At 37.2% G+C, this 21,345-nt stretch overlaps 2 protein-coding genes across 2 annotated transcripts; one reads left to right on the forward strand and one right to left on the reverse strand.

The window, feature by feature from the left end:
• Positions 1-7: 7 nt before the first annotated feature.
• On the forward strand, positions 8-8,022 carry tarbp2 (TAR (HIV) RNA binding protein 2). The gene is made up of 7 exons (XM_028001856.1): positions 8-245; positions 2,057-2,371; positions 2,495-2,564; positions 3,573-3,690; positions 3,819-3,946; positions 4,129-4,324; positions 5,622-8,022. Exons 1-7 carry the CDS (start codon positions 193-195, stop codon positions 5,777-5,779), a joined length of 1,038 nt encoding a protein of 345 aa, XP_027857657.1. The 5' UTR covers positions 8-192; the 3' UTR covers positions 5,780-8,022.
• tespa1 (thymocyte expressed, positive selection associated 1) lies at positions 7,892-19,793 on the reverse strand. Its single transcript, XM_028001852.1, has 12 exons — positions 18,673-19,793; positions 16,219-16,408; positions 16,017-16,059; positions 15,077-15,117; positions 14,453-14,506; positions 13,748-13,787; positions 13,400-13,441; positions 13,139-13,234; positions 12,313-12,521; positions 11,064-12,196; positions 9,768-9,852; positions 7,892-8,308 (listed from the first exon to the last, which is right to left on the reverse strand). The coding sequence occupies exons 2-12, from the start codon at positions 16,361-16,363 to the stop codon at positions 8,217-8,219; spliced, it is 1,980 nt and encodes a 659-aa protein (XP_027857653.1). The 5' UTR covers positions 16,364-16,408; positions 18,673-19,793; the 3' UTR covers positions 7,892-8,216.
• Positions 19,794-21,345: the final 1,552 nt, after the last annotated feature.

Raw genomic sequence — 21,345 nt, forward strand, 5'->3', positions numbered from 1 at the left:
TCTTTGCTGGCCGAAGCTTGTCGCAGCAGCAGATGGGGTTCTCTCTTTCTCCTTTCCCTCCTTCCATCATGTTGTAGCCTCATCATCTGCTTGGGGGCAATAAAAAATACAGTCTAATGAAAGCTCGTGTATGTTCTGGTGGGGGGGATTTGCCATCCGAAACCGATCGGTTCCGTCTGCACGGTATAGGTAATGAACGACGAGACAGAACCGGAGAGCTGGAAGAGAAACTCCGGGAGCTCCAGGTGAGGCTGATCAGAACCGCAGGGAGAGTTGAGTATCCAGGCTCACAGATAAACGACATCACGGTATTATAGGATCTTCAGAATATTTTGATTTCATGTCTTTTTTTTTTTTCTAAACTGTTCAGTTTATTTCATCACGAGTTAACTTACTTAACAGGCGGTATCTTGGATAAGTAAACATCCATGTTTTATGTGATAGACACAAAGTAGCACTTTATTATGAAGTAGAAAGAAAAAAAATCATAAAGATGTGTCATGCATTTCTATTTCGCCCCCTTTAATTTCATTCTTTTGAAAAGGAGTGTACAGCCTGCATCTCTGGAAACTTCTACTAGCTCTTTGAACTTTCCGCTACGCCTCCTCAATAAATTGGCTAAAAATTATAAAAGAGCCAACTGTTATTTTTAAATATATATGACAATATAGGCTAGTTTTAGCTTTTTCATAGAATAAATGCATTGACATTAAAAGTAGCAGTAATATTTATCTAAACCTATTTTTCTTGTCATCAAGTTGGAAACATGATTTCTTTTTTATAATTTTCCACAAGTCAACATCTTGTAGAATAAATATAAAACTCTGCAGAAGTTCTTTTTTCTCCATTTTAAAATCATAAATAAATAAAATGGTTAATAATTGAAAATGGCCACATTTCCTTTACTAGATATTATATTACTCAGCCATTTAATTTGTAAAGCTGCTAAGGTGTATAAAATGGTGACCCCAAGATTTTTGCTGGACTTCTCAAACTGTAACCTGTCTTACTGATTCTTCTCACTGTTGACAAGATGAATATAAGTCCTCATTTAGTGGCAAGTATCTTATTGATAGTAGGGTGATTGATAGCAATTAGAAGTTCCTGGAAATCCTGGTCAACTTAGATCACTAAGATATTAATTGAAAAAAAAAAATCTCCCCTCCTTGTACAAAAAAAAAAATATGCTTCTGCTCAAATACACACCTATGTGTGCATTCATACTTACTCACATAAGCAGGTGAGCACAAAAAGGAAACATTAGCAAAGTGATTAGTATTTCTTTAACAGTAATATGAAACTTGTATGTTTAAAGACACACGTGTGCCTTGTTCTTTTGTAGTACTGTGCAGTGATCAATTTCAGCTATTTTTACAGATTTGTTCTTATTGTGATGAGCTTATTTCTCTTACTTTTCAAACATGTCCTTCTATTGTTATTACCATTCTGGGAATGTTTTTCTTTCTCTAAATCACCATAAACCTTTTAAACTGCCCACAGCTCAATGTCTTCAGCACCATAGTTTCTTTGATAAGCATCCATTTTGAAAGCTCAGTAAAACAATACTTCATTTCCTTCCTAATTATGTTCCAAAACTGTGTCAAGAAGCAACAGCATGACCTTTTTTTGTTATTCTACAGTATTATGTCTTAAATGATTGTTTCATGATACTGCATCTGCCTGTTGATCTCAGTGTGAAGAGTGAATATTTGTGCAGGGAATGCTGGTTTAATTTACAATTAACTTAGATTTACTTTTAATTCCATGTAAACAGACAAATGCTTGTAAAAGGCAGCATATAATGAAATTAAACTTTGGTTTCTTGATCATTTTACTGTGCTATTATTTTTAATGTGTGCACAACATGTTGACTTCTTTTAGAAACATTCAAAAACCAGCTTTTTTTCATCTTGACTGTTGCTGGAATCAATTTGCAACTTTACGAGATGGTAATTTAGACTTTTATGTACAAAAAAATCAAACCAAAAATGCTTCCATTACTCTCCACATCATGCTGGGTAAATGTGTTTTTTTTCTTTGTTTTTGTTGTATGTAGTATTGAGCAAATGCTGGCTGTGAATCCCGGAAAGACGCCCATCAGTCTGCTGCAGGAGTATGGAACGCGGATAGGCAAAACCCCAGTGTACGACCTGCTGAAGGCCGAGGGACAGGCCCATCAGCCCAACTTCACATTCCGCGTTTCTGTTGGTGAGATCAGCTGCACCGGCCAAGGGCCCAGCAAGAAAGCAGCTAAGCACAAAGCAGCCGAGGCTGCTCTGAAGATGCTCAAGGGAGGCCTCGGAGGCCCAGTTGGAGTCGCTCTTGGAGAAGACGGTTTTATTGAAGTTGATGTGTCTGTGGATGGAGATAGGTCAGACTTCTGAGTAATTTATGCGGACAAATGTTAATTTAGCGTAAATATTTTCCCAAGTGACAGCTTAGCGTTTAGCAAATTCAAGATAGTGGTTTGAGTGTTTCCTTCTGTTTTGTGTAGTTCTCAGTCAGAGATGAAGACTTCAAACAGTTCCCAGCAGTCTGAATGTAACCCTGTAGGAGCCCTGCAGGTAAAAAATCTTTGTCTACTGCATTTTATTTACTTATCTAGATTTGTTAATATACAGTTGTATCGCAATAAATAACAATATGACTATAAAGTTGATCTACATCAGTAACTTATATAGATTTTATACACATAATGATTAAATTTGATTATTATGGTTTGCACCTAATAAAACCCAAAATTAACATATTACATCATATCTATGCATTAAAAAAGTGTCATGTTTTGATCCACACAATACTTGAAACACATATGAATTGACAGTTGGCAGGCAAAATGTCACAATAGGTCAAAGAAGTTGCTCAACCAGAGTGTGATATCTAAACAAAATTATGGAAAGTTGAGCGAATGGAGATAAAAACAATTTAAATTGCACTGCATAACTGGGCTTCACAATATATATAAATGTATTGTTACTGACTTATCACTGCACACAAAATGCATTTGGAAAAGAACTGCTTGAACTACAGTAAATGTTAGTTAAGTATTTAAATGCCAGGCATTCAGGATCTTTATACGAGTAATATTTTGGTGAAACTTGTTTAATACAGTATTAAAATGTTTTAGAATGTGAAGAAATGGTAAAGAGCAGACAATGGACAGAAACAACATTTGCAATAAAACCTTGTTGTAAAATCCAGGTTTTTCTATCACACTAATTTTCCTCTGCTTAACTTTCTAGTCATATACTTTCATATAGTACTCTTTGAACAGCAAGGATCTTGTGAAGGGACTCTATTATTGTTTGCTGGGCAACAGTCAGCAGTGCTCCCTGTGATTGGTTAAGTTACAACATGACCACAAGATTTTAGTATTAAGTATCCTGGTTGTTTTGGTTTGATGTAATGATCTGTCTATTTAAAAAAAAGACAGTGTGTGTAATGAATCTATATAATACACCAGTTTAACTTTTGAAATTTATAACTAAACTAGATTTACTTTTTACTTTATTGCAATGCATTTTTTTGTTTATATTTTGTGTACTTTTTTCTTTGGTGTTAATTTCTGTCAGGAGTTGGTGGTGCAGAAAGGATGGCGTTTGCCAGAGTACACAGTCACTCAGGAGTCCGGTCCAGCTCATCGCAAGGAGTTCACTATGACTTGCAGAGTCGAGAGATTTGTAGAAATCGGTACATTTAAAAATGTTTGACTTATAGAATACATACTTCATGTGTTTGCTTCTGTCTCAGAAATGTGTTTTCTTTTTGATTTTATGTCCCACTGGATGACAACGGCTAATATGTTTTTTCCTGCTCAGGAAGCGGCACATCTAAGAAACTCGCCAAGAGAAATGCTGCCGCCAAGATGCTTTCTCGGATACACAACGTGCCGGTGGATCTGAGGAGTAGCAATGAAGCAGAAACAGAGGAGGACACATTTAATATTGTAAGAATCAAACAGGAGTTACGAAAATGAATAAAGATCAGAAAAAGTGATAAAACATCAGTGTAGGAAAAGATGGCTGTTGAGGTAGAAAATGCTAAACTATAATAAGCATAATTAGTATTTTGGTCAGGAAATTTAATGTCTGCTAACTGATGTTGAATCTATTTCTCCTGTAATTAAAGCACATGGGGAGCAGGGCAGAGTCGGGTAAAAGTAAAGGCTACAGCTGCACGTGGGACTCCCTGCGCAACTCTGCTGGAGAGAAGATTCTGCAGCTCCGCAGCCACCCTCTGGGCATGCCTTCTGACTCCAACTTCTGCTCCCTGCTGAGCGACCTTTCTACAGAGCAGCGCTTCGACGTCAGCTACCTTGATCTAGGTGAGCTCATGAACTCTCAGTCAGAGCTCCAGTACCACTTCAGTTTGCTGCAGTCTGGACGCAATCATATATATGCTTCAGCTGAGCTTCTAATGAACCTGAGTTATGACTAATTTGTTGCAAAAATTTGTCACATCTCAAATTTTGGGGGAGCATTTTGTCACATTACAACCACCTGAATGTGTTTTATTTAACGTTTAAGTGGGAAACATACAACAAGTAGCTGTGATATGGAAGGAAAGTTGTATCTTTAATTTCATCTAAGGATAAATAGAGCTGTTCTGTGAAGTCCTTAGGAGCTTATTTGAGAACAAACAGCAACATGAAGATGGCTAAAACAGATTAGGGATTAAGTTCTAGATAGGTTTAATGCAGACTCGGGATATAAAACAACATCCTGTTCAATTCATCATCTAAAAATGGAAAGAGTCTTGCACAACTGCAAACTTACAAAGACTTTCTGTCCACCTATAATGATAGGTAGGGGAAAATGTGTGTTAGGAAAGCTAAAACACAGCTTCCATTGTGAAATTCCATATTAGTTGCAACATCATAGTGTGGAGGAAGCTGCTCGGAGTTGTTAGGAAGTTTAATATTAACAGATGTCCTGGAAGAAAACCATTCAAAGGGTGCAAAATACTTAAGACTGGCAGGGTGGTTTACCTCCCATTGTGATAACGACCCGAAATGTAGATTTAGATTGGCCTGGTCAAAGGTCAAACCAAAATCCAGTTTAGAATTTGTTGCAAAACAAGGAACAACAATTCTGACGTCTTGCCACAAAAAAAGGGCAAAAGTATCAGTCTCCAGATGTGCAAAGAATATTACAAGAAAATAATAATAATTTAGGGTGAAAATTGAACAGGTGGATAATGAGTTGTATTATATTATGACTCCAAAGGCTTTTAGATTTGTTTCCTGCAGAACCCATAAAACACATTAGGTTTCTATTTACCTTTTAAAAGTTTGTTCTCTTTACTGTAGCTATCCTGATTGCTTTGACTGAAAACTATGAAAATCAATGCAAAATACTTTCTATTTCAAGTGATATTATGCAAACACCCATATCTGATGCAACAGTGGGACGAAGGTTTTGACCTAGTTCTGTGTGCACTCAGACTGTCTAATGGAAAATAACAGTTAGGCATAACAGAAAAGAAGCCGTAATAATGAGAACGTCTGTCATCAGAACTGTGACTATAATAATAATAATAATAATGGAGGAAGTGGGTTGCGGTCTAAGAGAGAAATTCAAATGATTGACTTTTGATCGACTGTCCTGTGTTTCTGTTTCCAGAGGAGCGCAGCCTCAGCGGCCTCTGTCAGTGTTTGGTAGAACTGTCCACGCAGCCAATCACAGTGTGCCATGGCTTCGCTCAGAACATAGACGCTGCTCGAGCCAACGCGGCTCACAACGCACTGCAGTACCTGAAAATCATGGCAGGAGGGAAATGACACACCTTCTCCGTTTCCTAGCCACAGACTCGAACTCACCAGTACACAATATGCCATCAAACATCTCCTCTTTGGACAAAGGAGATATTTTTGTGACATATTTAGAAAACAAAAACAAGGAAACCTCAAATTGGACAATGAGAGACTTTTTCTGCCCTGAAATTTACACATGGAGTCATTGTTTTTATTTTCTATTGATTGATGGGTGCCACTATTGATATTGCGGTCTAAAATTTATAAACACATTATGTACAATTTTGTCATAAGAAAAACTTTTCCCCCTTTTTTAAACTTTTGACTTCATGTAATCCAATATATTTTCCTAAATATGACCAATAAATACATATATCTCAGAAACTTTAAATGTTGCTGTATCAGAGTAGGCAATGATTTGCAGCAAAATATTTAAAAAATGTAGGTAATTTGACTAGCAAGATATAGAGTTAACTATTTATTAGTCCCAGAATGAAATTCATGTGAATGGATGTGTGAAAGAAATTTCCACTCTGTCGAGAAATTGAATTATGTTAGCTGCTATCCCTTAAAAATGAGCTTCCACGAGTCTTAAAAATATAAGACTGAAGTGACTGTTTGTCGCTGTCATTTTCTACATGTTTAAGATTGAAAATTGTGCAACACCCTACACATTTATTGGCACTATTGGTGAAGCTGTGTTAAAAGCCTTAAAACGTAGTCAACACTGCATTGGCATATCTAGGAACTTTTTTTAAAATCCAACCTTCATGTTATTTTAATCAGTGAGTGGAAAAGAATATTTGGCTAAGAAATCATTTGCAGCAACATTACTATAAATATGAAATAATCTTTATATTGTTATTTTGTACAAAGATTAATACTAATGGATTACTAAACAGTTTATATAAATGTTTAGTAATCCATGATATCTTTTTTTTTCTGGGGTGTAAAATGTGACATTTCTGTAAGCCACTCTTCAAAATGAAAAAGCAATAGCACATGCGTTAAAGATGGACAAATCCTTTTTGATCTCTATAAATACGAGAATGACAAGAAAACCTAGACCTGGCTATATTTACAGCCAGTTATAATTAGCAGGTTTATGCTGGTAGAGGAGGATGGTAATGGAGGCGAAACAAATCTCCAGTTTAAAGGTGAATTTACTTTAAGGCTTTTTACACCTTCTTACCAGCTGCAAATAAATCTGATTTTCTTGACAAGTTTCAGAAGTATCTCTGTTAATAGTCTGTAAATTCGAAGCTTTGTGTGTCCACAGCTGTTCTGAAGTGCATTTACTCCTGAATTAAAGACTTATTATACAATGGCTCTCAACTGTGAATACATCCCTGTTAAAAGACCAGGTTTTTATGTAAAAAAGAAAATAAAAAAATTATAAATTATTTTAGCTACAATTCAAGCAAAACATTAGAGGAAAATGTAAATACCTAACCTAATACCCATTTAAAGCACCTTTTGATTCAGTGTTTCATCAATTATAATAATCCTTTAATAAAGTTCTATGCCCCAAAAATAAATTTTTTAATTTACTTATTACTAACTTTCAGCCAATGCTACAGGTTCCAAAGGAATCAAACAATCATTGTTTGAAGGTATTGGTCAGGAGTAGGTCTAAAAGAAAGTCAAAGTTGTACAGAAAGCTTTTTACGACAATTTATTAGGGTGTCATTTTTACAGGGGTGTGTCAGGTGAGAGCTGCTGTAATTATAACAAAATATATCCACTCTTTCTCAAAGACCCAGCACATAAAGCTACCACAAATTATAACGTTACCTCTAAAACATTGTGCATTTAATGACCATCATTGACTTGTGTTCTGTTTTGGTTTCTTGAACTTTGACTTGAATTGTGATTATCAGAAACTGTTGTGTCTCTGTGTGAAAGCTTTCTCCACTACTAAGAAATCCCTCCCTTTTCTGCAGTATGTATTGACAAATGGTTTTAGCTATCTGCTGTTTCATGTACTTGCCTACTAAATGCATGTGACACATTTTTGTGGGTTGTAACCCTTCTCAGAAAAGAGAGATATGCAAACTGTTTTTTGATCATTAAAGGAGGAAGTTAGGAGCTGGTTTTATTCAACTTCAGTTGAAACTCACCATCTCTCTTTGCTGGCACTTTTATACATTACAAATATGAAATGAAATATGATCTCTATTGGACGTCGATGTTTCTTTTTTTTTCGATAAAACATTTTTTTGTAAGAATTGAAGTTGATTTTACCCTAATTAAAGTACCATTCCATTACACTTCACTGTCCAAGTCTTTGCTTGTTTACACAGTTCAGTTTCATATAATCATGCTTTGCACATTTTCTTTGTCTGTACCCTCTGAAACATTCACATTTTAAGAGTTCAAGCAAAGTCAATGTGGAGATCGGCTTTCCAAATGGAAAAGGTTTCCAGATCTTGTGGTACATTTTAGTCCTTCCTTTTTCTCTCCGTCACCTGCTGTGTCTGTCTAATGAGGGGCTGACTTCTTCATCTGCGTAGCCACTGCTGTCGGACTGCACGCTGTCGCCCCGCACCACTTCACCTACACAAGCAGGAAAAAAACAAAAAACATTCAGCTCTTCTCCAACTTCTGCGAACTGCAGACTGTTTAGCAGCTGCAGTCTAACCTGAATTTGGCACAGAAAAGACATTGTTTTCTCCTTGAAGACACCTGCTCATTGACCTGAATATGCATGTGTCACTCATCATGCTCAGTACCTTGAAAAAGTATTTACTCCCCTTGAACGTGTATTGGTAGTGGGAAGTAAAAAGAAAATGACAACTGTTTGTCATTTATTAGTGTTGCATGTATTCATATTCAGCACCCTGAGGCAACACTTTTTTCAGCAAGTACAGCTGCAAGTCTTTCCACAAACTGTAGAGATGGAAGTTTTTTATATTTCCCTGCAAATTAGCTGAAGCTTAGCTGGAATAGATGGAGACAGTTTATGAGCATCAGTTATTAAAACCTGCCACTGATTTGATCTTTAGACTTTGACTGTGCCGTTCTGACCCGTTATTTGACCACTTTTCATGATAGTACTGGCTGTTTATTGAGTGTTGCTGTCCTACCAAAGATGAATCTGCAACCCAGTCTCTAATATTTTGCAGTATTGCTCTCTATTTAGCTCCATTCATCTTCCTATCAACTCTGACCAAGTTATCTTTTCCCCTCAGCATGATATTGCCAACACTGTTTCGTTGTTAGTGGCATGTTCGGGGTGATGTACAGTAGTTTTCCACCTCAAATAGCATTTTAGTTGCATCTGACCAAAGAACTGACCTTTATGTTAATTGTGATCCCTAGCTTCTGGTAAATTGCAGGATTTGTTTTGGCCTTTCTTTCTTGACTCAGTTCTGTAAAGGCTGGATTAGTGCTGTCCTTAATTAATAGTTGACTCTACTTAGAACAACTGGATTTATTCTGAGATTAAAATCAGAATAAATCTGATTGCAGACTTTTAGTCAAGTGAACCCTGAAGTAAATTGGTTATGCAGAATGTTATTGAGGGGTATCATCCTACAGCCCTGGATTAGTTTCTTTCCACTTTACAATTATGCAGTTTTTATTTCCCTAAAACATAAAATTACCCTAACCTAAGTTGAAGTTTGTAGTTGCAATATGACAAAAAAGTTTAAGGGATGAGAATACTTTTCCAATCACACATCTGCTTTTACACAAGTTGTCAGAATCCATTAGCTGACCGCTGCTAATGACTGTATGACACCCTAAAGTGAGTCATAAATGAAGTGATACTTTCTATCACTGAGAAAGAACAAGCATAGAAATAAAACATGCAAACTCATTTAGCACATGTGTGAGCTGATAACATCCTTCTCCTCATACAGCAGGGTGTATATACGTATATACACCCTGCTGTATGAGGAGAAGGATTGTTTGTGGACCAAAAAATAATCCCCCTCAGTGTGAACAAAGAAACTTTGGTTCATATAAAGTTTTTATGCAAAAAGTCACACAAATAAATATGAGCATTTGTCACCTTTGCATGAATGTTTTCTGGAGAGTGACGAAGTGACGGTACTCGCTTCTGGTTGTCCAAAATCTTCCTCTCCTGCACTATGCACCTAAGAGGAGAGCAAATTAAAAATATTTAACCAAGGTACACTTTGTTTTACCAAGGGAAAAAATGAGAGCAACTACAGAAACCAATAGTTCCAAAATAGAAAATACAAATAAATGCAAAAACATAAATTATTTTGTTTTGTCCAACTACAAATTACAATGAATGTTTTCTCTGAAACAAAACATTACTAAATTGCTTAAAATGTAGATTTTAAATCACTAACATTTTCAGTAAAACTGTGGTTTCCATGAGGGGTGACTATGCTAATAAATAGATGCAGGGTCACTTGTTATGGGTTGATGGTATTTCACCCTTTGCTATTCTGTACCTTTCTATCTTTGGAGCCATGTCCCTCTGGACATCATGTGCTCACTGCAGCAGCTAGGGATTTGAAGTATTTTTTTTTAGATTTAAATGCTATGTGACTCTTTTAAATGCTTTCTGCCAGCAGGTGGTTGCTCAAAGTAACTGGTTTGATCAAGTGTCACAATCTGTCATACTGTATTTTAGAAAAGTTTGGCATCATTTTTTTTCTCAAATAATTAATGAAAATACTTATTGCAAAGAAATTAGTTGATATGTCATCGTTTACTGAGCTGAAGACGTTTATCAGAGTAAAATAGAATAAGAGTAATGGAGAAAATTATTATGAGCACAAAAATGGAAGTAGGAAGGGACAAAGTGTTGAATTGATCCACAGGTTTTTTTTCACAACTATTTTGATTAAGTTCACATTAGTTCTTAATTATTAAGTATCTTCTTCAGTTAGTTCCCATACAGTTTTTTGATAGTTTTCCTACAAGCACATTACATTTTAAATTTTTTTGTTATGTTTTGCTCCTATGGCCCTTCATGTCCCATGCCTGAATTGCAAATAAACCAAAATTACTTCAAAAGAAAATGATGCAAAAGAATGTTGTACAACAACAACGAAGTAGTTTAAAATAGCTCCTCACAAAACAGCAATGAAACACAAACCAGTGACCAAAACTAAATATAAGCATCAAGTTCAGGAGGAAATTTCCATTTGTCATGACAACAATCTTTTAGCCCTAATAGTAATTATAGTTTACTTAGTCATTGATTGACTGATGATTGTGTAATTAATTTGTCTCACCCAATGAGTTAAGACTGATTTAAACTTCCTAAGTGCAGTTTAGATTCATTGTCAAATTATATGCTAGCTTTTCAAACCAATAAAAGTTTCAGTACCTCCTCCAGCTCGAATGAGTTGACCTGCTGACGATTGCTGGAGAATTTGCCCAGTCCAGGATGGGTTAACGGGTTCAGGTACTGTCCCTCTCCCTCATTAAACAGTTCTGCAGGAGTCCGCTTGGATAAGGCAGGTGAAACATGGCAGGAGTTCATGGCGGTTGAGGACACGTCCTCGTCTTCCAAGCCAGTCACTGTGATGCAGCAGTGAGCGTAGCTGTCTCTAGGCTCAAGAACCAGAGGTGATCCAGGTCCATCCACCTGTAGGGTCTTTCTAGAAGATCCAGGGTGTAAGTCTTCATTAGGCTCAAAGGTAGGGGTTTGCACTGTAGGTGTGTGAGAGTTTAGTCTGTTTCTACTTTCTGTCCCAGAGATATGAAGGAAGCGGTTTTGGTTTTGACAACAGAAAGAAGCCTGATGTACACGCTCCACTATTGGAGGGCAGATTAGATCATATGAAACTCTGGCAGCAGGAGTCAGTTCAGTTGTCCTTGTGTCCCTTTGTGTCAAACATGAGTCCAGCTCTGACTGATTTGTGGCTAGCAGAGTTTCTGTTTCTATCACAGTTTCTCTTGACAACGATGACGTCAGAGATGTTCTTTCACAATATTCTTGTCTGACATTATCAGCATTATCTGACTCTTCGTTGTCAGGCACCTCCTCCTTGCAGATTTTATTCCCCGTCTGATAAATGTTTGTGTCCTGTAAAGTCTGCTTCACTTGCTCTATATCTCCACCATTTGATAGCAACCTAAAATCCTCACAAGATCCACACCTGTCATGTTCCCCCAAATCCAGCTTCTTGGCACTCCCAGTCTTGAATTTCAGCATTATATCCACCACGTCTGGAAGGCTGGATCTCTTTCTGGGTGAGGGCTGTGGAGAGGTGGAGTCCGACCCACGAGGAGAGCCGGTGTAGAGGCACATTTTGTTCACAGTGTCCTTCAGCCTCTCCACAGGAGAGCGAGGCTCGCTGCGAATACTGGTCCTAAACCGTTCAATCCTCTCCACAGGAGAGGAGAAGCTGAACTCTGGTGTGGCCAGCTTCTGGAGAGGAGTGCGGGACACGTGAGAGTAGAGGGAATAGAAAGCATTGGCCATGGCTGTAAGCACTTGCACTTGTCTGAAACGACCTATAAGAAGAATAAAATGCAAATAAACAGATGCAAACCACTTCACTTCTTCACACTTCTAGCAATGCAATATCATTCCACTGACATATAGATAGAGAGATGTAACAAATCCATACTGGCAAGTGAAAGGCTGGGGTCCTCCTCTCTTATTCGCCGGATCTGGGCATCCAGGAAGAGGCGGAAGTTGATGCCTTGAGCCTGAGAGGGGAAGGTGAAAAATCGAGGAGGGATGCGAACGGTAACCTGCGGTTCTTCACAGCCAAAACCCAGTTCGTACAGAGTCTCCTCTGCATCCTCTGAACACATCTGCAGAACCTCTGACACACTGAAAGAAGACATACAATTAGGTGCAGCTCAATAATTTCACATCAAACTATTTATTTCAGAAATAAATGTATTTTAAAAGAGAAGCTCATTTATGCTTGACACACAGATGTGTGCATTTATGGCTCTCAGAAAATTATAAAACTATATAGAACCACAAAAAGTGATGTTCTGACCCTCACAATCAGAGGGAGAAGTGCTGACTTGATCATTTTCCAATTCACTATGCAAAGCTGTTTAAAAAAAATTCTGTTCTCAGACTTTAAGCTATAGTTGAGCGCTACTATATTGACTATATTATTTTTGTCATTTATGTTATCTGAACATCTCTCATTGTTTTGTTGTGCTGTATAACTTTCTGTTTAAGTTACTGGTGACTTTCTACTTAAACTGTTTTGTTTAAAGAAATAAAATTAACTTTGACTGTAAAAGTTTAGTGGCAGGAAAAAGTGTGACAGAATAAGCTCCACAAATAAGAGGTGTGAGATACAAATAAAAGGTGTGATACAGATAAGATACAGCTGCCATTGAACAGTCTGCTTCTTTAGCAAAAACCTTAGCTGTATTAAAATGGTTACTACATAAAATGTCTGGATTAAACCAATTTCCAAACCTCACCTTGACACTGTTTTCCAAGTGGAAGAGGAAAGGCAGCTGGAGGCCATGCTGTGGCCCAGGTTCAGTGACGACGGGCATAGTTTCTGAAGAGGAGTACTAAAAAAAAGAAAAGAAAAAAAACATGTGAAATGTTACGATACCTAAAACTGTTTAAAGTGATCAGATACAAACACAAACAATTGAACTCATTCACTCCTTTCCAGGGGGAGCAATGCCAAAAAAAGGTAGATTTTGAGTTTGAGAAGCAAGTAAACAACAAACCTGTTGCTGACCCTGCTGAGCTGTTTCGTGATGGAACGATTTCTGGACAGGCAATAAGGAGAACAAAGAACAATAAAGAAAAATTAATAAACCAAAAAATAGTTCAGCAAAGTTTCTCGAGAACTTTTTTGCAAATTCAGAAATTCAAATAGTTTTGGTACAACATTTCCAGAAAATTTACACAAACTTCCAGTTAAGCTACAGCAAAGAAATATCTTCGGGGTGTGAATGTGTGAAACATGTATTTTAACCAGGACTTTAATTATTTTGCAAAAATAAAAAAAATAACTACATTAGTTATGCGAGATATGTAGAAAACAGTTGAACCAGTGGACAGTTTCTACTTACCGATAGTTAGTTGTAGTTCCTCCAAAGTTTATAACTGAAGCTGAGGAAAAGAATATTAAGCATTAATTATTGCTGTTGACAATAAGAACTACTTTAGTGTGAGAATAAAGGAATTTGCAATTTAGCATCTGTAATATGAATTTAACAGAATGAATCTGAAGAGAAAACATCTAATTTACTATTTTATTTTAAGATTTAAATGTTGCTCGTATAACTTCAACCATTAGTTTTCTGGGTTGTTTTCCATCCAGTTGAGAACTGCAACTGTTTTTTATTTTTCTGATCTACAAAAATGTAGCAACTTCACTGCTTATCTTTGCGGTTTAGTTCTAGTTTGGCGTAAATGTTAAATTACCTCTCTGAAATTACCATTGCATAATACCTAGATTGCAACGACATGCAATATTCCAACAAGATAAGGAGGTAAAAAATACTTGAGATAAGCTTTTCTTTTTTACATGTGAAAAGTTCTGACTACTGATCGATGAGCGGAGTTTAAAAATAACCATAACCAAACAATACCCGATTTGCTTATTTAAAACTTTTGCCAACTCATTACTTCCCTGTCTGTGTGTGCAAATTTAGTGAAGCCATATTTCAGATAATCAAATTAAATGGAGATGGTCATGAATATTGCCTTTTGAGGACATAGAAACCATTTTGTGGCGTGAGTGTTAGCGTGTTTGAGTTCATGTCTGATCATACCATCAGCTCCAAGGCTCAGGTCATCACAAAAGGTGTTGGCTTGCAGTGCAGACTCTTAAAAAGCAATCAGATATGGAAATGTTACACATTTATGTTGTAAATTAGACACTGTCCAAATTATGCAGACGATAAATTAAGATTTTTAAACTTACATATTTAAAGTTTTTGCATTTATTTATTTATTTCAACTTCATTAGTTGAAACAGATTTTAGCTTATCGCAATAAGCATGACACAGAAAACCCTAAATAACCTGGTTTGAGATGCAATCCCCTCAATATGCTGAATAAGGAAAATCAGAAGACGTCAAACCAAACTTTTTCTGGATATTACTTTTTCTGGCAACAACGACGAATGCGTGGGTGAATGGGTGTGATATCATGTGTTTCTGGACGCAGTAAAAGGCTCTTTTTCTTTTCTTTTTGGTGGTAAAATGCTTTGATTTCATTAAACAGCATTTTTAATTGTGGAGGCGAAAGGTGTTTTTGGATAAAATCCCCACATGCAAATAAGAAATATGAGGTGTTGTACTGAATGTCATGCATTTCAATTGATTCTGCTCTTTTTTCAACATTTTCTCAAGCAGCCTAATGGTAAGGTGTTCATGGTAAGGTGTGTGTCTCACCGAAACTTAGCTGGCTGCTGTTCTCCAAGCGGACATCAGATCTGCAAGATACGTTAGTTTTAAACACAGGCGCACAAACACAATCGAGTCATTTGCATGCGTCTATCAAACATGGTGCTGTGTTTGCATCTCTGGTTACATATGAAAAAGGACAGTAGGCAACTTTACAGTGAAAGTTTGTTCCACTCTTCCTAATCAGCAGTCTGCTGAAGTCTTGCAACTTCCTCTTGTAGAGAAATATTAACATTCAGGTTAACACCTAGCAAATCTACTCATTTTCATTTTCACTTCTGAGAATACATTCAGGAACCAGCCATTCCTCTAAATGCTCTCAGCAGGAGAGTAAAATTCCATTTAGATGGTGATTTACTGTCTTCCTGGGTGTTTCTGCATTTCATAAGTGCTTTTCTCTCAGTGACTGACATTAAACCATAAAGTATTGTTTCTTCTTTCTACAGTCTGTTTTATAAAAAAAAGAAGAAGAAATTGTTATTTCCAATACCTCAAGGTAATTTCAGATACGTCAGAGAGTTAAAGTTTTACTCATGAGTTATTTTTGTACTGTGAACTTTTACATCTTTTAAATCATGACACCCCTGGTGAAACAGCTATAAAGGGGAAAAAAATCAAACTCAAGAGAAGGTCACCTCAGCGATTTCAGTTTGTGGCTGATTGAAAGCTTATTTTTCTTTTTCTCTTTTTCCAGTGGAACTATAAGAATGCAGCACCTCAGGCTACTGCAGCAGAAAAAGACTTCTGTGGCAACCTCACAGCATCACCTTGCTGCACCACCTGACATCAGAGAGAGTTTCCACTCTCTCTGCACTCTGTTGTTTGCTATACTTTCCATTGATATACATCTTACTAGCTGGAAAATGTGAAAGTCAGCAGTTATGAACTCATAAAAAAAAAGAAAGAAAGAAAAAACAGGTTAACTCACCCACAACCAAGGAGCCAGTTCTCAATCTTTCCATTGAAGCTGGCTATAAAAATGACACATATGAGTACTCTTATTAAGTAAACATGTTACTCTTTGACAGCTCTGATCACAGTGAACTAATTTGTTTTTCTGTCTAGAAAAGTTAAAAACCGATAACATAAAATACAATGAAGAAAGTACTTAGAGTTGTGTTTGCTCTCACCATCAGAAAAGACATCATCGTCATCTGCTATGGAGGCCGAGGCTGCAAGGTTACACAGCGGACCCTCCATCTCCTCCACTGTCGGCCATTGTCGGCTGCTGTTGATCCAGGCTCGCCGCCTAACGGTGGACGATGACCTATCCATCACTTCAATTCATATATGGCTACAGAGCATGATGGGTTCAAAGCTCTGAAACAAAAGAAATTAAAAGTAATTCAAGATTTTTATTGTTGTTTGATTTATGAAGTTGATGATATTTTAAGACTATTTTCAACAGCTATTTAAAAATCTATTGCTTTAATTTTTTTAAATGAGCAAACACATTCCCAGAAAAGCTAAGAAGATTGTCAAAACATGCTTTAACGTGTGACATGTTCATTTGTTTGAATCTTTATAGTCAAGGGGAAAAAAAGGATATTGGTTTTATACACCAGTGCAGATCAAATACATGCAAAACTGTTGGGGGGTTTTTCAGATACAGTTCCTCTTAACTGCTAAGATCTGCTCAGAATGATAAAATTGTGCATAAAACAAGAATCCACCATATGTTTAGTATTTCCAAGTATGGACTGATTGTGGCTCATCTCATTGCACTAACTCAGAAAAAAATTATAGATTCAAAAAGAATTTTACACATCAAATTTACCAAAAATTTGACTTTCACCATCTAAAGAGCATAATGAAGTCGGGATGACTTCAAGGCATGAAGTCACAGCTGCATGAAAATTTTTGACAACAAAGATTCAGTAGCAACTAAGACAAACTTTATTATTAGAAACTGTCCAACTCTGCACCTAGAAGCTAAATTTTACATTATATTTGGCAGTGGAAAGGGTAAATAATGTCAATCAAGTTTCAAGCAAAAGAGAATCTCAGAAATAAAGAGACATGTTCTGTGCTCAGAAAAGTCCATGCAACAGCTGTGTTTGGGGGAAGAAAAGAACATGAGAACATAAGAGCTGAAAAAAATGCTAGTAATGGTGTAATGGTTGAATCAGTTGCCGGGTGATCCTGGAATGAGTGAGTAGTTATGACTTTTCCAGAGCTGACAGGCATGGGCCAGTTACCAGTATCAAAGTAATCCAAAGTTTCAAGTTATGGTTACAAAACTGCTAAATTTTTGCGTAATACTGTCCCAGTTTGAAGACATTTCATCAATACACCAGAGAAAGAACTGGAGTTTTCTTGGCACTAAGTCACTGTTGACCATCCACTAACTGTTGCTTCACAAGAGATGGACAAGATAGACACATTTGGCAGCTGGGAAATATAATCTGTAGTGAGAAACACAACAATTGAACAAAAGGATCACAGTGTATAAATCTTATTAAGATAATTCTGCTTTAAAACTACAGTTGACTGCAGGCCAGCTGCCTGAGCTGATAGCCTAATTAATTGCCAGCAAATATCAGCTCATTATTCTTTCTCTAATATGATGAGGATGACAAAAAAGCATTTTCACTCTGTGCAGAAAGTACCTAATATTGTTTATTCTATGTTTGCTTGTGTCTTACTATTAAGACACAAACAAAATTACTTTTTGTAACTGTAACAGTCAATAAGTTTTATTGTGTTTCCAAAAGTATCAGCAAATGTCTTGCTTTTCAGTTTTAAATGAGAGCAATTAGATTCTGTAATTGTGGTACTTTTTGAGCTCACTTTTACAAGTCTGGGAGAACATTAGTAAGTGATATTTAGAGCAGATTATGTTACTGTGGCTTCTCTGACACACAATGTACATTTGTTCTTTTGCCAATTTCCTGCTGTTCCGGTCAGTGGAGTCATCTAAAAACTGTTGTGAGTTGGAAAATCTGGCCAGAAGAACTGGAAAATGGTGAGAAGTTAAAACCTGGAGTCTAGTAAGAATGGAGACAGATAGCTCTGGCAAAATAACACTTTATGTCTTAAGTTCCCAAATGCAAATGAGTAAAATAACAACAATATTGCAGATCAGGACAAACCTTATACAAAATATGCACACGTTGAAATAAAAATATTCCCATGAAGAGACTATAATATCATGTTATCATAAGTATACTTCTTCCCAAAATTGTACTGATTAGTCTCTTCCAAACTTAAGACAATTCAAATTAAACCATAATAAACAGAGGAATGTGCCTGAAAACAAAATTATACCAGTCCAGGCAACATTGTACAGAAAATGATTTGACTTACTGTGTGGTTATACTGCAGTGCAGACTAGTGCAAGCATGGGAACCATTAATGATAAAATCAGCACGACCATAGAGAATTTCACCGAGGTATATGACAAACTTTAATAAAAGAACTTAAAAGATTTACCTTGATATAAATAGATATAAACGACTTTCGGAAGGTGCTTTCTAGAATGTCAAGTGTGCAGATCAAACGTAAAAGTAGAGACATCTTCAAAATGCATTTACTTTTCTACACTAAGCAACGAATAAACTTTCAAAAGAGACGAGAGTTTTTACCTTCATGCACGCTGCAAGTTTCAGTTCTGTAAGCGGCGCACTTTCTTTGGTTTCCTGTTGGACCGGCGGACTCACTGAGGCAGACAGTATGAGCGCCTTCGTCCGCAGGCTTTAAGCGGTCTGTTAGAATAGCCTCCGCTCAGCGCGCCTGCCTCTATCAGAGATGGGCCCAGAGATAAATAGCCGGGGTTTGAGCTGATTTCCAGCGAAGCCTGTCCCCTGCTCAGCCCGGACAGGTTGGATCATTGCTTGGCCGTGGCGCGTCTGAGGAAGTGAGTTTGCATCTCATCTGACAGACTGAAGTTATCAGCGTGGCGTGGGACGCAGCTGCGGCACATCCTGCATGAAACAAGCGCTCACCCTGACAGGCTGCTGGAAATGTCAGGGGTAACGCTGTTAGTACAACACGATGTTTTGTGTGGTTTTTGTTTTTTTATTGCCCGCTTTACGAAAATGTAAAGCTTAGTTTCCGCAAAGTAACTGTGTGGCATTATTTTATTTTTATTTGGGGTTTTCCACATTACAGTAATGTATTAAGCATTCTCTCCGTAAGTACGAAGAGCATTATGCCAGATTTAAACAAATGACTGCGGTTAAAGTTATATAGTTCTACTTTTGATATGAGTAAGACCACAATGAATAACTTTGGTATCACCTTCCCGAAAGTGCAACGTTTTTTTGTTTTGTTTTTTCTCGCATACAAAAATAATGATTTTGAAAGGACGTTTCTTGGCCTCTACAGTCTGGTTTGAGCTAAACCTTAACTGGAGTTTCTGTTTCTGAAACATATTGACCTATACAGGAGTTTTTAACTACACCATACTTTTAACTTCTAACTATTTTGGTATTATTTTTGAAGTATCGCTGCTCTAGAACTTCAGTGAGTGAAGTACAAGCATATTTTAACCAAAAATGCATCAGACACACTTTTACAGTTTAAGTCAAAGTTAGACTTCTTGTTTGTACACAAGTATTTCGATTCTAATATTTGTATCTGTTAAGCCTAAAGTGCCATTTAGAGGTCAAGTGAATATACAGCAGGCATTTGTGTAACATTGCAATACAATATATTACCGACTGTGAGTATTGGTTTTAAAAGCCTTTGCTGTGAAAGAAAATAATCTGTAAATGTATTTCTTGTGTTTGAATTTATCTGGTAATGACACTTACTTGAGTACTTTTTTTAACTATTAATAAAAAGTCATTCAACTTAACTGAAGATGTTTTTATTCTAACAAAGCTTACACCATGCGTTAATCATATGTCAAACATTTTTTATGTGTATTTTTATTAGTCTTTGCACCATCCATCCATCCATCCATTTTCTGTTCACCCTTGTCCCTAATGGGGTCGGGAGGGTTGCTGGTGCCTATCTCCAGCTACGTTCCGGGCGAGAGGCGGGGTACACCCTGGACAGGTCGCCAGTCTGTCGCAGGGCAACACAGAGACATACAGGACAAACAACCATTCACACACACACTCACACCTAGGGAGAATTTAGAGAAACCAATTGACCTGACAGTCATGTTTTTGGACTGTGGGAGGAAGCCGGAGTACCCGGAGAGAACCCACGCATGCACAGGGAGAACACGCAAACTCCATGCAGAAAGACCCCGGCCGGGAATCGAACCCAGGACCTTCTTGCTGCAAGGCAACAGTGCTACCAACTGCGCCACTGTGCAGCCCTTCTTTGCACCATAACACTTTAAATTCATAATTATTATCTACAAGACCTTTCTTCCTTCCAAATAATTGATGGCTCATGTCATAAATCCACTTGATGAATGCTTGTGGTTTGGTTCCTCTGTGCCTAATTGGGTCATGTCGGGTTCTCAGAGAGCTTGCTGGCACTCCTCTGACATTCCCATGTTGCACTCTGTTCTTATAGTCTCTGCTATGTGGGTTGCTCCAGTGTTGTTTGCATTTCAGCCACAGCCTGCTAGTGGCTTCCTCTGCCTACTTTCTGAGTGATTTTGGTCACAAGCTTTGATCTGCTTGAACTTCTGACTCCACGTCTAGACAGAATACCCCAAAGAAGCCGTAATATTTTGACTGAAAATCCCCCTGTAAGCATTCATGGATGAGACTGCACATCTCGAGTTTCTTCCTGACCCCCACCATGCTCTAGTTCAGTTGCGCATGTGCAACGAGAGCCACATTTTGTTGACCTGGATAACAAAACATTTGTATACAATTTTCAGGGTAACACCAAAATAACTCGTTGTTAAAGCTGTTAGCTGCAGTTGGTCTATGTATATTTACATTTTTCTTGAACTAGAAGGTGTTACCAACATGTATTTTAAACATATGCTTGTCTAGGCCTTTACTTAAACATACTTCAAGAAAACATTTTTATTTTTTATTATTTTTTCCCCAAACATAAAAGGACAGCTTGAACATAGGGTGTTGGAGAGTCTAAGACTTTTTACTCTGCAGCAGTGATTGAGATTCATAACTAATATCCAGACAAAGATTGTACAAAACTTGTGGCACACCTAGAAACTGAGACTTACTGTGTTATGGATTACAGCAAAACTACAGTATATGGGCAAATCGTTTGTGCCTACTACTGAAATAGTAGTGGGGTAAAAAGAATGTAAACAGTTTTGGTGTACAGTATTAGAAAATGTCTTGCTCATCACACACAACTTTAAATTCCTGTGTCACATGAAC

This window comes from Xiphophorus couchianus, chromosome 20 (assembly GCF_001444195.1).
Source record: "Xiphophorus couchianus chromosome 20, X_couchianus-1.0, whole genome shotgun sequence".
NCBI classification, from domain to species: Eukaryota; Metazoa; Chordata; class Actinopteri; order Cyprinodontiformes; family Poeciliidae; genus Xiphophorus; species Xiphophorus couchianus.